The sequence below is a fragment of the Balaenoptera physalus genome (genome assembly GCF_965194825.1).
Source record: "Balaenoptera physalus genome assembly, chromosome: 11".
In the NCBI taxonomy this organism is placed as follows: domain Eukaryota; kingdom Metazoa; phylum Chordata; class Mammalia; order Artiodactyla; family Balaenopteridae; genus Balaenoptera; species Balaenoptera physalus.
In genome coordinates this window covers 78,570,048-78,587,638 of record NC_138896.1, presented here as the reverse complement: position 1 = coordinate 78,587,638, position 17,591 = coordinate 78,570,048, and the positions used below count along the sequence as shown (strand labels likewise).

The following is a 17,591-nucleotide window of genomic DNA, read 5'->3' as shown; positions in this document are numbered from 1 at the left end:
CTCTGGCCTTGAGTGTTTTAGAGGGAAAAGTGGTTTGTAAATGTTTGTGGGATGAGAGTGAATCTGGCTGCTGTTGATTTCAGGGCTGGTGGTGGCATTGGCAGGCCGGCTGGGTCCCCCGGCCTCTCACCTGCCTGGTTGAGCATCTTTTCCTTCCCATGGGAGAGAGAGACCTTTCCTTGGCCAAGGTGACCTCATCTCTGCTTCCCAACAAGCTAAAGGCCAGGTGTTCTGTGGCCAAAAGCAATCATTGGGGCTTTTCCTGATTTGCCAAAATCAAGTTAATGGGTACACTTTTATACATTATAGGAATTTTCTCCATGTTTTTTTCCCTTTGGTGCCTGCTCTCACTTGCCGTTACTGCTGTTATTGCTGCTACTACTAGTGATAGCTAGTACTGAGATGTTACCGTGTGCCAGGCATTGTGATCTATTTAACTCTCACGATAACCTTAGCTATTTTATAGACAAGGAAACTGAGGTTCAGAGAGGCGAAGTGATGTGCTTAAGTTTCTATAACAAATAAGTGGCATGGCGAGGACGTGAACCCACAAATATAACCTTAGAGCCCACCTAGCATCTTTAAACCACAGTTAATGGCATCTGAGCACAAAATTGCATATTATGTTAGTTAAGATTTATTTACCAGCAGCTCAGAGAGCACCATGATTTCCAGGTTTTCTACCCCGTAAGCACATCGAAGAGTCTAGAAAAAAGGATCATGGTTCCTGGATGCTGGAAAAGGGAGGATATTTTAAAACTCAGGTATTAAAAATGGAGTAGGGGGTCCCTCTCAATTCTCTTACTCAGTTCTGAAGCTGAGACAGAGGAGAGATGAAATGTGGATCCTCTCCCTGCTCGAGCATGAGTTTAGTGAGTCAAGTTCCAGCTAAGGGCAAGTACAAGAACACAAAATCCTTTTGCTAATGTCTCCCTAAAGAAGGTGCAGATGAAAGGCCTCATCAAAGCCTCTGAAACCACCAAAGCTGTTTGCCAGCAAAGAGATAAATCAGAAAGGTTTGAGATCTGGTTTGAATTTAATAATTACAAATGACTAATCAGGGGCCATTTGCTGTCAAGTCAGGAGCTGCACTCTCTCCATCAGTGCATTTTTGCTGCTCTGGTCACTTGGTTATTAAATAGAAAAGCCCTGTGATTAAATCACAGGGCTGTTCCGACACTAATCAATTCAATCTCAGCCATTTAAAATTAAGTCAGGCCTTGCACTTGCCCTGTCTTTCTTTCAGAAGTGGGAACAACACACTGCAAATGTGACTGAAGGTATCCAGAGAGCATCCATTTATAACCCTGTGTGATGTGGGTAGCTAGAGGAGGGTCAGGCTGCATCCCAAGTCTCTTATCCATCATCCTGAAGGATCCCCCATCTCTAGTACCACCACCCCCCTTGCCTGCCTCTCAATGTAACTACAAAGCAGCAATGACAATAGTAGTAATAGTAATTATGGTAATAACCACGGTAGCAATAATAATTATCATTATTTTATCTCTTGCCATATGCCCGGCCCTGTTCTAAATATTTTTCCTGCTTTAATCCTTCAAATAACCCTATGATGAAGAAATCAAAGTTTACAGAAATATTTTATAGACACTTAGATATCTCACACACCTGGAACCTGCCTGGCCTGTAGTAGATCCTAGATAAATATTTGTTGAGTGAATAAAGGGATAGAGAGCAACTTGCCCAAGGTCACACCAAGGAGAAATGATCGAGCTGGATTCTGAACTAAGGTCTGTCTCATTTAAACTCTTTATTTCTTTGAGGTATGTAGTAAATGCCTTGTGAGCCTTTTTATATTGCTGTAAGACACACATTGTTTTAAATAAATATTTAAATTTATTTTATACTATTTATTATATTAATTTAAGTAAAACACACTTTGTTTTTAAACAATATTAAAAAAGAATTAGCACTGGATGGCAGGAGGATCAGTGGTTTGGGAAGCAGGCTGGCGTAGAGAAAACTTCCCTCTCCAGCATTTACTGATTTTGTGACCTTGAGCAAGTCGCTAAAGCTTTCCTAGGCTTCAGTGTTCTTCTCTGTACAAATGAACACCACCATGCTTACTTAGGCTGGGCTAAGGAGAAGCTGAAAAGGAACAGTCCTTTAAACAGTGAGCACAGTGCTTGACTCATAGCAGGCACCCAGTTCCAGCATCCACTTCCCTCCACCTGTATACTGGAAGGTGATTCTCCTTTGATTCTAAGACTCAAAACCTCAAAGGATCCCAAGATTTGGGTCTAGAGGGAATGGAACCTGAGCCTAGTAGGAATAAGGATAGGTTTGGACCCAGGGCCAGCTCTTCTGCAAATCCATCAGCTGAGGACGGGTAGGGTCATTTCTCCTTGCAGAGAACCTTACCCAGAAGCACAGAAAAAGTAATTGTTCCCGGACCATCTACTAATGAGATTTATTTATTTATTTATTTATTTTTAAATTTAATTTTTTATTTTTGGCTGCATAGGCTCTTCGTTGCTGCTCACGGGCTTTCTCTAGTTGCAGCGAGCCAGGGCTACTCTTTGTTGCGGTGCGCGGGCTTCTCATTGCCGTGGCTTCTCTTGTTGCAGAGCACGGGCTTCAGTAGTTGTGGCTCATGGGCTCTAGAGCACAGGCTCAGTAGTTGCGGCATGTGGGCTTAGTTGCTTCGCGGCATGTGGGATCTTCCCGAACCAGGGATCGGACCCATGTCCCCTGCATTGGCAGGCGGATTCTTAACCACTGCGCCACCAGGGAAGTCCCACTGATGAGATTTAGATGTCTGCCTTGCGCTGTCAGAAGGTAGGCAAGCCTAAAAGGAGATGGTCATAGAGTGGCCTGGAGAACAGTGATGCACCGTGAAAGTGGATGGTGTCACCAGGAATGAGTCTCAGGCAGAGTCCACCTCATCCGTCCAGAGATACCTGTGTCTCCGTCAGAACTCATATCCACATATACAGAAGACTTGGCCCTGTTGCAAATTAACAAAGAGCCTCCTGGTTGTCTTTTGATCCAAGAAGCGTGAGAAGGTTTTTCCAGCACCTAAGCACTTCTAGAAAGTGTCTGCATCAAATAGGAAACCCACGGGGCTAAGGAATCAGATGGTACACTCACACCCTTTGTTCCCATACATTCCCCTCTGTAACTACCTTTCCTCCCTGCCTCAGATAGGTGTTCAGACAAAGGGTTCAGGTGCCCGTTAAGCTCATTTATCGTTTGGTTCAGCAGGGTGTTTCGTTTCGGTTGAGGTATTATCAGTCCTGGATTCCTTGCTCCTGAAGCACGGAGGCCGAGTGCTCGTGCTGTTTGCTGTTCAGGGCGGTGCATGGATGCTGCCTGGTCATGGGCGTGCCTCACCCTTGAGCAGACGTTCCTTCTCGTAGGAGGAGTGGAAATCACCAGTAGCCCACTTGGACCAATGTCTGAACAGCTGTATTTTTTTTTTTAACGTGTCTATATATTTTAAGGAAAATCAATTCCCCTGCTGGTGAGGAAAAACTCTCTTATTTGAAAAGCAAAAATCGTAGCTTGAACTTGTATGTTTTGAGTCTCCAAGGAAATTTGAGGTTGAAGAATTTCAGCCTTCAGTGATCTTTGCTTTTGAGGTTTTGATTTAATTTTGGCAGCCAGGTGGTTAGCGGAAGGGGAGGGTGTCACCTCAACAACACTGGCCTCCTTTATTTATTCTTTTTTTAGTCACTCATTCAGAAATTATTCATTGACCTACTGCTCAGCACTGGGCACTGGGATTGAAAGTTATGTGCCCAAATCAGAGAGCCCAGACTACAGCACAGTCACTGAGCTCACCCAAGGCGCTTTGTTTTTCATGGTTGAAAGGGGAGTAGACTGTGCATTCGCTTCAGTAAATTTGACAAGAATAACATGGTGGGTCTGTAGGTCTTCAAATAGGCTGAGAACCCGTGAAACCAAGTGTGTAAATGCAGGTGTTTCGCACACAGTGTCCTTCCTGTCTAGGGACTCCCCCAGGTCATCTGTCCACGGCTTCTGATGTACAGAGGAAGGGCTGTGCTGGGCTGGCAGAATGGGTGCCTCTTTGGTTCCCTCCATTCCTTCTACCTGTGCCCCCCCTCCCTGAAGTTGGGTAATTGGTAAGGAAGACAAGCTTCTCAAAGGGAGCAGGGCCAAGGGCATCAACAACAGCAACAACAACAAATATCAAGAAATGCTCTTCTGGGGGAGTTGGCTAGGTACCAGGTACTGTACTGGGTCCTGGGAACGTGACCATGACAGACTATATCCTGCCTTCATGTGCTTACATCTCATGAGAAGGTCAACCAAAAACCAGAAAACAAAAAATTAAAGTATCTCTGTAAAGCGGGTCTCCCCTGCTAGTCTCTGTCTCAGCATATTATCTGACTCATTCACAGCAGAGATCACAATCTGTAATTATTTTGTTTTCTTTTTATTCCCAATTAGAGGGCAGGGAGGGAAGTTAATACTGGGAAATTGTGCCTCAAAGGCCAAACGGTTCCTGTGCGAACAGTCACCTATGGGAACACTAGCTGGGTTTATGTATGCTTGCAAGTGCTTAATTGGGAACTAAAGGAAATCTGGCCATAAAATGGCCAAGTTAGTGTTCTTTTGACACTCGAAAACAATTCTGAGTGCGCAAAGTCGGCAGTCTTCTGGATCTGCGCCTGCCCAGGGTCTACTGGAAACAACAGTGGCTGTGTTCTACCAGGGAGACCAGGGTCTCCCCTGCTAGTCTCTGTCTCAGCATATTATCTGACTCATTCACAGCAGAGATCACAATCTATAATTATTTTGTTTTCTTTTTATTCCCAATTAGAGGGCAGGGAGCATGCCTGGCTCGTTCACTGCTGGATCCCGGGACCCAGAGCAGGGCCCTGCACATCAGAAGTGCTCGGTGAACATAGAGCGAATGAGCAAAAACTAAGTGACACTGTGAAATGTTTGCCTGAGCCCAAAGTTTAAACTTCAGGCTCCTTCTGTGTTGCTGGCCACGATCAGTCACCACCCGATGTAATGGGAATTGAAAAGAAAATCCACTTTGATAATCCATGCAGATTATATTTTATAAAATATGTGGGTTTCTTAAGGAGATCATTCTATCCCAGATTAACTGGCTGTGGTTTAATTTAAAAGGCCACTAGAGGACTTTTGTCTTCTGGATTTGACACTTGGGGTGCCTAGAAACATCTGGGGTTAGTGCTTAGGAGGCTGCATTCAAGCCCTGGGTGATGTATTGAGTTGGTCTCAAGAGGGCTGAGTGCCCGTGAGGGAAAGAGCCTCTCTTAATATCCCCTTTCCTTCACCAGCGTGGGCCTCTTGGGGTAACAGGCTACTATTAACATGTCATGTTGACAAAATCATTGAGCGCTCAAAATGGAATTGTAGCATCATAAAATTCCATAATCTGACAATACCAGGTAGCGGTTTTCATCTTTGTAGCTTACAGTTTGGGTAATACGTAATGGGAACCACCATTTATTGTGCCCCTACTATGTGCCAGCCCTCATTCCAGGTGCTATATACACATCATCTATGATCCTCAGGACAGCTGGACCTGGTTGGCATTATTTCCACTTTACAGGTAACATCCCAGAGCCTCTGCCCTCTCATGGAATTTTCCAAGATTCCAGGTATAATTCTGGAGTCTCTCAAGGCAAGGGAAGCCAGACTCAGGAAAGGGCACAGGTTATCCCGGGTGGCAGGTCACCAACGCAGCTGTTCCCCACTTTTCTACCCCAGCACATGTTACTAATTGATGGCAGCCTTCTCTCATTTGCTATGCTGTGGAATCCTTCTCAGTAGAGCACTCCAGGCACATGCTACCAGACATTCCGGATGGCAAATGAGTTGTACCCTATTTGCCAAGCATGCTTTAAATGGTGTGTGTGTGTGTGTGTATGTGTGTGTGTGTGTGTGTGTGTGTGTGTAAAGGGTTTTGCCCTAGGAATTAGAATCCTGGATTCAGAGTGTTACACTGTAGCCATGTAACTTGGAACAGATTGCTTATCTCTTCTGACTTCAGTTTATTTATCCATAGAATGGGAACTATCCCTTGCCATACATGCCTCCAAAAGTCACCATATAAATACAAGCCAGTGACTTGGCTTCAAAGACACACAGTGCCGCTTTTAATTGTAACTGGATGATAAGTCAGTATGGGTCATGTCCCTACACAAACATGAAGCATCCTCAAAAATGGCAAGCGGCTATCAGCATCTTCTCAAGACTCCCCCCAGAGCCCCTGAGCAGAGTATTTGACTCCCTAAAAATCACGTGGTGGACTTGTTAATGAAGATTCTTGGACACTGTCTCAGAATGGCTAATTGAGGACCCTGGCTCCTGGCATTGGATCTCTAAACTCTTACACTGCTCAAGTGGAATAATATATAGGATCTAGCATTCCATACTCTGGATAGAACCATGTTCACCTTTGGGATTTTAAATATCTATGTAGCTGATGACAGAAAAAGAGGCCCCCAATCTCCTCCACATCTGTGTCTGACAAACTCTTATTCATCCTTCAGACCTATTCAAATGCCTTCTCCTCTGAGAAGATATCCCCAGATTCCACTAAGGCCAAACTAATTACTCCCTCACTGTGCTTCCTCCAACCCACATTCTGAGCACCTACTATGTACCAGGCACTCTGCTAAGTTCTAAAATGCATTACTGTATTTACTCCTCCCCCTTAGAGAATAAAAGCTAATGTTATCACTTCCACCTTAGAGTTGAGAAAGGGTGACTCAGACAAGTGAAGTGACTTTCCCTAGGATAACTGGATCTTACTGCATTATAATCACATCAGAGTCTGTGTCTCCTACTTGAATATGAGTTCCTTAACTGTGGAAGTTGCTGATCTTGGCATTCCTGGGAGCAAACACAGGATTTAGCACATAACAGATGCTCAACTAATTTTTGTTGATGTGAAGAAACAATAGAACAATTATAGTGAGACAGACAAGGACAACTCTGGTTGCTTTCCGGTCTCTGCCTGTGTTCACACTCATCATCTAATAGAGGAGGAAGAGGAGGAGATGGTGGACTTGTTTGGGGGTTGAAGACTCCAGATATCTCTGGACTCCACTGTAACCTGCTACCAGTGATTCTGGTCCTTTGGTAGCTTTCTGCCAAGTAGAATCAGGAGACTTAGCAAGTCACAACTTAGGGACTCGAGAAATACTTGCCTGATTGATTAAGCTGGGGATATAGAAGAGAGGTAAATGTATCTTTGAAGAGCTTTATTGTGTCTGTGGATGGAGTTTCTTTTCTTTTTATAAAGAGGACAATGTATTTTCCATACCCAACCTCATTGACTTCCTTGGTCATAAGTTCATTTCAAATATAATTTTCTTCAGTTCAGATAATGACTTTTCTGAATCTTGGTGTTTATGGCTAGAACATAGGAAGGTTGGAGAAGATGTCTAAGGTTCTTTCCAGCGTTCTGGTTCTGTGATTACATCAGCACCCTGGGCGATTAGAACAAATGTAAATTACCCAAGTACAAAGCAGCTCTAAAAATGGAATATCTTTAAGTGAATTAGATTTTCTTTCCAGTCTAATCTCTTCTTCCAAGTTAAAAAAATCTGAACTTTGTGTCTAAATTTCTAAGCCTTGATGTACAGAGACATTTAGGAAAAAAAAGGAAATTTAAAGAGAAACAAACTGTAGTAGCATGAATAAGAACAATAATGCAAACCAATTATCCTAGAGCTTAATAGTTTCCCGTAATTCCTTAGGCTTTCTTAGAACTATTCATTTACATAACTTGGTTAAAGGTTTTGCATAACATGGTAGAAATGATAAGGATTACATGTGCTATTTGATGGCATTTTTTCTTTCCTTAATCAAAGCCATAATCCTTGTTTACATTTGAACTTTGTTTTATCGTTTGTTTCACAGCGAAAACGGAAGCAGAGCGCCCAGGATGAAGATGCCGTTAGCCTTTGTAGTCTTGATATAAGTGTAAGTACAGTCCTTCCTGTGTCTCTGCCATGAGAATACTTTTCACCTCTGAATGTATTTGTTAATATGCTGTGTGCTTTAAGTGGGCTTCCAGGATCCAACTGTGGAAGTTGCAACCTGGGAGGAAACTCTCTTTAAAAAAACATTTCATTTTACTGGAGAAAGCTGTGTTGCCAACTTAAACTTCAAAGCCAAGCTGTTTATTGCCTGTGTCTTTTCTCTCATAAAATGAATTGTGAAGTCAGTACATCTGTGTAGAATCTAGATAAATGCTGCTGTGCCATGTTAGAGGCTTAGTCCAGAAGATGGACCAGATGTTTGTCCCCTTTGGGGGAAGTTGGCAGGTTGGCCCAATTCAGGTAGCTGGTGGCTCAAAGGCCAGAAGAAGTCTCTAGCAACATGGCTGAGGGACTGGCTTTGGGTTCAACAGCTCTGAGTTTGAATCAAGATTCTATACTTAACAACTGTGTGACCCCTATCCTCACCTCTATTTCCTCATCTGGAGAAGACTTAACCTAACAGGATTGTTGTGAGGATCAAACAAAACAATAAAAGTGAGACTACCAAGCACATTGCCTGGTACATACTAGGCACTCACCAAATGTTAACCTCATTGTGTTTTCCTTTAAAAGCAGAAGTTTGCAAGAGATGTTTAAGTGACCTGGTAGTTGTGTGCTAGTGATGATTGAGGTTAAAAGCTTTCTTGGATTTTTCAGGCCCACATCCTTGGATGCTTAATTTTAGTAGCTTTCTTTGCATGGCCTCCTTGTCTCCCTACTGATACGATTGAGAAGCCTACCTGGGCTTCTGATGCCCCCATCATCCAGGGGCTGGGGGAACCCTCCCTAGGCTCCCCATGTCTATTCATCTTTCACACTCCCTTGAAGTTTAATCGTTGTGCACAGTGGATCCATCTAACATTAGGCCCTGGTCTTTCTCCTCTACAGAGGCCACGAAAGTCATTGTTGTGAGATGAGGCTTCTATGCTAAGAATTAAGAACTGGGTCGTTGTCCTGGCTTTGCCTATAACTAATGATGTAACCTTGGAAGTCACTTCCTCTCTCTGGGCCTCATCTGTTAAAAAGATAGATTTGAGATCAAGTCTTCTAAAACCATTGTGAAAATTTGAAACTTCATGGAACACAGATTATTGGGTTCTCATCTGATGACATTTATTTACCAATATAACAGTGCTGTCTTAGTTATTTTTAATTGTGGCAGAGTTTTCTGTGATGCAAACAGCCATCATGGAGTGAGCCTGAGCTAGCATTAATGTACTTGCACATCTTTATTTTACCATATGGTGTTTGTTCCAGTCTTTAGACCGTCAGGTTGATGGAGTTGGACCAGTTATTAGGTTGCCATGGTAACAGGACAAAAAAGATGATGGTCTTCTGGGTTTTACTTTACTCACTGAATGTTTTATTGTTGACAAGTGAAGTCTTTGGAACTTCCCTTATTGGCAACAACTTTTTGGTGTTTGAATGTTTTCAATTTTGTGGCAATTATTAGAGTCATTGATGTTCAGAATATATAGAGCCCTTAGCCATCATGTTGTCCAATCCCCTCACTTTGAAAATGAAGAAGTAGAAGCCCAGAGAGGTGTAGTGGTTTAATAAGATCTTAATCTAGGTCATTTCTAAGATCATGCCTATTATAGATTTTTCCTCAACTATGTTTATTTTTTAGGAAAACATGTCTCTAGAAGCTTTATTCAAAGAACCACTAAACTCTCTTATATGAAAGGATTATTTGCAACCACTTGTTGTGATATGGTTTTTGTGCTGATTGGCATCCATGACCTTGCCTTCTCGTCAAAGTCATCTAAGCTCGTGTAATGAATAATTTGATGTCTTTTCTCCTTATGTAGCTGCAGAAGGTATTTCTCTCTCTCTTTTTCTCTCCCTCTCTCTGTCCTTCTCTCTCTCTCTCTCTCTAACCATCTCATATCATGTTTTGTCACAATTAAGAGACTTTTATGGAAAAGAAGTCTGCTTTTGTGCTCAAGGAGTCAGCTATGGCCAAACTCCTTTCTGATTTGCCTGACATTTTTCCTGAATCTTGGCAAATAGATTCCAGAACCGGGGCAGAGTTTCCTCCAAATATTGTCACATAGTATTATAATCATTATAAAACTTAGAAGAATCCTAGAAGTTGTTGGAGGACATGAAAAATGGTGTTTTGCAGTTTTACTGACAATCCAAGCTGTGTGGAGATGACAGGATGTGTGACATATCCAAATGTGGCCATGGAGGAAGTGTCACTAATTTTCAGTGCCTTGCACCTAACAGGCACTCAGTAGAGATGACTTGAATTGAATGAAGTAGTGGGTGGAACCACTCATGAGAAGATTGTAGCCATAAAGGCTACAATGTCTAAATAAATACCTGAGTCCAATAAATTAACTTCTCTAATAGATAAATGGCTTTGTAGTCTCCCTAAAGGTGCCTTTAAATGGTGATATTCAGTAGTCACAATCCCTTAACTAACCAGCAGCATTAATGAAGAGTTGTTGTGAGCCTGTTTCTATGTGTAGTGGAAAGTATCTGAAAAAAAGGGGGGTTCCAGTGGATGACTCATACTGGAGGATGTGAGGGTTTGGGAAAGTAATATTAGTAACTCTCAATTTTGATTCCACTTAATAAGTGGAAAGATGTTCACCATATGTGTGCTTTGAACAAGAAGTTGCTAGATGGGGGACAGGGGTCTTTGGGGGATCATGGTCAGGTTTCCATTGAGTCCCAGCCCCATGCTGCACAGTGAGCTCTTGGTAAATACTTATTGGTTGATGAATTTTAACAACAACAAAACAAAAAACAAAAAAGCCAGTGAGCCTTCCTAATGTGTATGTGGAATTCAACACACATACCCCCCTTAAAGAACTATATCTGTGACGTGAAGTTGGGAAATGTTAACACAGAAACTTTCCCCCTTTGATTATAAAGCATATATAGGTGTCTTAGTGATGATAACACCAAACATTCCCATTGACATCTTGCTTTATTTTAAAGCGTCAGATGACAATTCTGATAGGTACCTGGAAGGGAGTTGTCCTTCTAAACTCCTCTGCAACCTCCTATTGAACTTGGGCTTAGAAACCAAACAGGAGTGGGTAAGCTAAGAAAAGAGCTTATCATTACAGAACGGGGATCCTCAATTGTTTGGGGTGGGGGGTGTTATGGACTTTTTTGAGAATCTGGTGATAGCACTGGGCTCCAGAAAATTTTACAGGATTGATGTGTGACTTCATGGGCCCCAGGGAGCCCAGCCAAGACCCCACGTCAGGAGTTCCTCTTAAAAAGGAAATTGGAAGGGTCTTAAGGCATGGTGACGTATCTCCACAGAATTATTATCCCACCCTCCACCTCCAGCACTTGGCGAAAAATGAATTGTGACTGGAGAGTCCACACTAGTTGACAATATAATTGGTGTCTATTTTTTCCCACCACTTTATCCAATCCGCTGGCTGAGCCCCCAGCTTCCTGGCAGGATAGAACGCAAACTATTCCAGGAAAAAAAAAAAAAAAAAAAAAAAGCAAACTATATTTTTGAGTACTTTTGAAAACAACTTGCAGAGTGGAGAATGCGCCCAGTAGCCGCCTACAAATCTCCTCTCACATCAGAGGATATGAGTGGTATGGTTTCAGGGACATCACTTCGCCCACAGCACTTTTCCAGTTTAAATTCTAGTGGGTGAGAGATGCCTGAGGGAAGAGCTGGGTTTCGTGGTCCCTCAAGAAAGGCCCTTGGCAGAGGAGCCAGGTGTGCCCCTGACGCAGGGCACCGCTTAGCACCAAGCATCCTTTATCAAAAAATATATGAGTTTTGGTGTGGGCGTAAAAATAGTTTCCCGTGAAGAAACAATGTAAAAGATCAAAAAGGAATATGTGTTCTCTGCAGAAAATTTGGAAAATGTGAACAATAGAATTCACTGATACTCTCACCTCAAAAGTAGTGGCTACATTTTGATATATCACCTTCCTGACATTATACACACACTCACTTAAAACTTTTTCATTATGAAATACTGCAGACATACAAAATGGTATAAAGGATAATGTAAAATTCCATGTAGCTACCAATGCAACTGAAGAAGTACGCCCTTAACAGCAACGCCACAGGCCCCTGTAAACCCCTTTCTCTGCTGAGTTTAATGTTTATTGTTGCCTTCCCTGTCTATAAACTTGCTACTTACATGTATCCCTAAATGGCACATATATTTTCAACCAACTTTTAAAGTTTATATAAGCACACAGTTTTAAGAAATTGATATCATAACACATATTAATTTATTCCTGTATTTTCCATTTACTATATTGAGATCGTGTTACCACATCCTGAAATATTCTTCAAGAACATTATTTTAAGTAACCATACTTTGTCAAATGGATGCCTCAGATTTATTTAACCAGTCCTTCCTTGGATATTTAGATAAGTTACAATTTTTCACTATTATAAATAACACTGTTGGGCATCCAAGAATATCTTTGTGTGATCTTTTATCAGTAGGATAAAATATAAAATTCCTGGCTAAAAGGGAATGAATCTTTTTTAAACCTGTGAACAGGTTTATACCCCTTCTGGCAGTGAAAGGTGGAAATGCAGTTCAGAGCAGCTGAGTGTCTTGTACGGAAACTCAGAATGAGGGATTGTTTTCAGTTTTCTCTCCCACATCACTCTTTCAACTATATTGCTGGTCCCTTGCTAAGTGTAACTTTATATGGGACATTTGCTTACACCCCCTCTTTAGGAGGAGCCCCTTCTGTTGCCCCCGGCAGGGCCCAGGCCTTGCCTGTGCTTTGCAATTGCTTACCCTGTTATATGGATGCTCAAAGCGCAAGAGTTGATATATTGATAGAGGGGGAAGCTTTCCTGTCTGGATGAAGCTAAATGACATTTCATTGCTAGGATATGTTAAACTAGACATGGAACAGCAGCAGGATTATATTATCTCTGCTCAGCAGAGTCCAGATAATTAAAAAAGATACCATTTCTGTGGTTTTGTTTCTCTTGGTCTGTCCTGGAACTTGCTAACTGGGGAGATTAGCCTTGCCGTGGCCAGCGTGAGGCCTTGATGAATCATGTGAGAGATTTTAATAATGCTCTTATCGCCGAGGAGACCAGGCCTGCCCTGAGACTAGGTTGTCAGTAGCGCATACCTGTATTTAACCTGATGGCATTCTTTCTATTTGGGATTTATGATCTGCTCTTGCTGCCTACGAAATTATTTGGGCCTAAGGTAGTGGAGACCCTGTGTTGAGTCCTAACCCAAGTCTCTGATGGCAGATGTGCTTATTGTTGACACAGGCACATTTTATCATGCCTTTGGCCTAATTGATTAGGTTGTGGACTGTAATCATTTCGCTGTGTACTCACTGTGGTCTTTTCTGTGTGATCCACCTCTTGAAAAGCACAGTGACAAAAAAATTCCAAGGAGCTTCAGGACACACTCTCAGAAGTTAATGATGTAACAAAGTGTCCATCATCATTTATTGCTCCCCTTCCGTGACCCCGATGGGGCCCATGATTATTGAGGGCTCCTGTGTTCTGAGAATACCTGTTTGTTTGAATTTGTTATCAGAATTACAAACTTTGGAGCTTAGAGACTAAACATCAGTCTGTACCTCAATTTCCTCACCTATAAACTGAAATCGTAGCAGTGCCTTGCCTTGGAGTTGTAAGGATTAAAACGAGTTAATTCATGTAAAGCACTTAGTACCTGGCCCCTGGGTAAGCACAAAACATACTAGCTATTGTTGCTGTTGATTTCATAATACAAAATTTATTTTATGGTTAAATCTGAGGGTGTTTATTGTTGGTACAAGTGTTCCATACATAGAACTGATTATGAAATTTAAAAAAAAATACCAGGATATAAAGAGATGTATATGAGGAGTTTTATTACAGCATTTAAAAATAATAGCCAAAAGCTGGAAACAGCATGAATGACCAAATTATATAGAGACTTGTAAATATATTACAAAATATAAGTGTAAAACACAATTACAGAGCGCATTACTGTATAAGTTATGCCTCTAGATGTTTATATATATTTGTCCACATGAAGGAATAAGCATGGAAGAACATACAGTACATTATGGATAGTGGTTACGTTGGGAGAATGGGATTATAGAAAGGGGTGGTTGAGTTCCAGGGGTTCTTAACCTTTCGCATGTTGTGAAACCTATGAACCTTCCCCCCACAAGACTATTTATATGTGCTTAAATTAAAATACATAAGATTAGAAGAAAACCCAGTTGTACTGAAATACAGTTATCAAAATATTTAAAAACAAATTTGTGGGGCTTCCCTGGTGGCGCAGGGGTTGAGAATCTGCCTGCTAATGCAGGGGACACGGGTTCGAGCCCTGGTCTGGGAAGATCCCACATGCCGCGGAGCAACTAAGCCCGTGAGCCACAACTACTGAGCCTGTGCTCTAGAGCCTGTGCCCCGCAACAAGAGAGGCCGCGATACTGAGAGGCCCGCGCACCGCGATGAAGAGTGGCCCCCGCTTGCCACAACTAGAGAAAGCCCTCGCACAGAAACGAAGACCAAACAGCCATAAATAAACAAACAAACAAACAAATAAATAAATAAATAATTTAAAAAAATTTGTGGTAAGAGTTACGTGTGTGCTTCTTAATTAATGCATTAAGTAACAAGATCGATCTGGCAACAAATCTAATAACTAATATACCTTCCATGAGATGATAAGAGTAAATGATATTTTGAAATACCCACGCCAACCACACTGTGATTTGAAAACATAGTGATTTACATGGTGACAAAGTCAGAGGTCTGCTAATGCTTCTGTGATTTGTGGTCTTCACTCATACTTGGAAGGAAATGCTAAATTTTGCTTGTTAGTAAAACTGAAGATGCGTTTTTTTCCATCCAAGCTCACTGAAGTGAATCCATGGACTCCGGAGGATTTTAGATTAAGAATCCCTGTTTAAGATACTCAATCTGTTATGATAAGCTTTGTATTGTATTACTTTAGTAATTCAAATGACTAAAATTTTTTAAAAATACAACAAATATAATCGATTTGACCTGTTAATATATGAGGTTGTTAGTGTGTTAAAAGGGGGAATGTAAAACATTATATAAAAGCAAGGGATGGTGATAATGATGATAATGTTTTTAGGAAGACCTTGCAATAACCGTTAAATCAATTCTCTATACTTGGTGTTTATATTTTTCTTTGAGACCAGCTTAGTTTTTTGAAATACATGACTTAAATCACCCCGATAGTTTAGTAGAAGATCTTTTGTGCTTTTTCTGCTATTGGAAAATAATTTTAGGGTAGAAAAATGTTCTTATTTTTAAAAGATGAATACTGAAGTATTTAGAATGTCATGATATCTGTAATTTACTTTTTAAAAATATTTATTTATTTAATTAACAATTATTATTATTATTTTTTTCTGCATTGTTTCTTCATCACTGTGCTCAGACTTTTTCTAGTTGCGGCGAGCAGGGGCTACCCTTGGTTGTGGTGCACGGGCTTCTCACTGCAGTGGCTTCTCTTGTTGCAGAGCACGGTCTCTAGGCACGCGGGCTTCAGTAGTTGTGGCACATAGGCTCAGTAGTTGTGGCGCATGGGCCTAGTTGTTCTGCGGCATGTGGGATATTCCTGGACCAGGGATCGAACCCGTGTCCCCTGCATTGGCAGGCGGATTCTTAACCACTGTGCCACCGGGGAAGCCCTGTAATTTACTTTTTAATACTTTATCGTAAGTTATAAAGTGAGTATTTTTAAAAGAAAAAAAATTATTTTTAATTACACAAGCAACACTGCATGTATATTTGCATAATTTAAAAAAAATCAGACAACAGAGATAGAGCTGACTGCCCCTTAACCATCCATGGTCCCACTTACCTTCTTAGGTGTAATCCTGGTTATCAAATTAGTCTCCTCCCAGATATTTAAATATATTTAGATATATAGATAGATACAGCTATAAAAATTACCTTGTGGTGGCTTTGTAAAGACATGTGTTGTCATTTTTTGTTTTACTCTGCAATTTGCTTTTTTTTTTTCTTTTAAATTGTCTATTTTTTAGAGCAGTTTTAGGTTCACAGCAAAATTAAGCAGAAAGTACAGAGAATTTCCACATAGCCTCTGCCCCAACACGTGCACAGCCTCCCCCTAATATTGACATCCCCTACCAAAGTGGTACATTGTGACAACTGATGAACTTACATAGACACATCATTATTACCCACAGTCTATAGTTTACATTAGGGTTCACTCAGTGTTGTGCATTCTGTGGGTTTGACAAATGTGTGATGATATATCCACCATTATGGTATCTTACAGAATAGTTTTACTGCCCTGAAGATGCCCTGTGCTCTGCATATTCATCTCCTCCTCTTCCCAGCCCCTGGCCACCACTGATCTTTTTTCCTTTTCCAGAATGTTATACAGTATGTAGCCTTTTCATACTGGCTTTTTTCATGCAGTAATATCCATTAAGGTTCCTCCATGTCTTTTTGTGGCTTGAGAACTCATTTCTATTTTTTTTAATCACGGAAGTAATATTCCATTGTATGGATATACCATATTTATTTATCCATTCGCCTGGTGAAGGATATGTCTCATTGTATTAGCTGCTGCTTATTTTTGCATAAGACAAATGGGTCATAGTTTATTTTAACGTGATTCTCCATTGAGGGACATTTTTGTTGTTTCCAATATTTCCCAGTTACAAACAATGACCATCCTCATATTCCAGAGCAAGTAGTAAGGTAGATGCAAAAAAGTACCTGTGGACACTTGCTATTTTAATGTTAGTGTGAATAATATTAAATTGCCATTTTACAGTTCAGGTTCTTGTGCAAACAATTAAAAACCAAACTGTTACCGAATGCAGATCTGAACAGGCTGTGAAAATTAGTGGAGAGGGAAAGTTATTTTGTCTCCATCATATAGATTCATTTATTTATTTATTTGTGTGTTTATTTATTTATTTATTTTTGCCTTCTTATTTATTTATTTTTTTAACATCTTTATTGGAGTATAATTGCTTTACAATGGTGTGTTAGTTTCTGCTTTATAACAAAGTGAATCAGCTATACCTATACATATATCCCTATATCTCCTCCCTCTTGCGTCTCCCTCCCACCCTCCCTATCCCAGCCCTCTAGGTGGTCACAGAGCACCGAGCTGATCTCCCTGTGCTATGTGACTGCTTCCCACTAGCTATCTATTTTACATTTTGTAGTGTATATATGTCCATGCCACTCTCTCACTTAGTCCCAGCTTACCCTTCCCCCTCCCCACGTCCTCAAGTCCATTCTCTACATCTGCGTCTTTATTCCTATCTTGCCTGTACGTTTGTCACAACCATTTTTTTTTAGATTCCATGTATATGTGTTAGCATACCGTATTTTTCCCTTTCTGACTTACTTCACTCTGTATGACAGACTCTAGGTCCATCCACCTCACTACAAATAATTCAATTTCATTTCTTTTTATGGCTGAGTAATATTCCATTGTATATATGTGCCACATCTTCTTTATCCATTCATCTGTCGATGGACACTTAGGTTGTTTACATGTCCTGGCTATTGTAAATAGAGCTGCAATGAACATTGTGGTACATGACTCTTTTTGAATTATGTAGTGGGATTTCTGG

The 17,591-nt window shown here is 41.0% G+C and overlaps 1 protein-coding gene across 3 annotated transcripts in view; it reads left to right on the top strand.

The window, feature by feature from the left end:
* Positions 1-17,591, top strand: part of ARHGEF3 (Rho guanine nucleotide exchange factor 3) — a 308,586-nt gene that overhangs the window by 158,372 nt on the left and 132,623 nt on the right. For all 3 annotated transcript variants that reach the window (XM_082412280.1, XM_082412281.1, XM_082412279.1), the window contains one exon: positions 7,888-7,950. In XM_082412280.1, the coding sequence (XP_082268406.1) occupies positions 7,888-7,950 (63 nt within the window). The remainder of the gene's footprint in view (positions 1-7,887; positions 7,951-17,591) is intronic.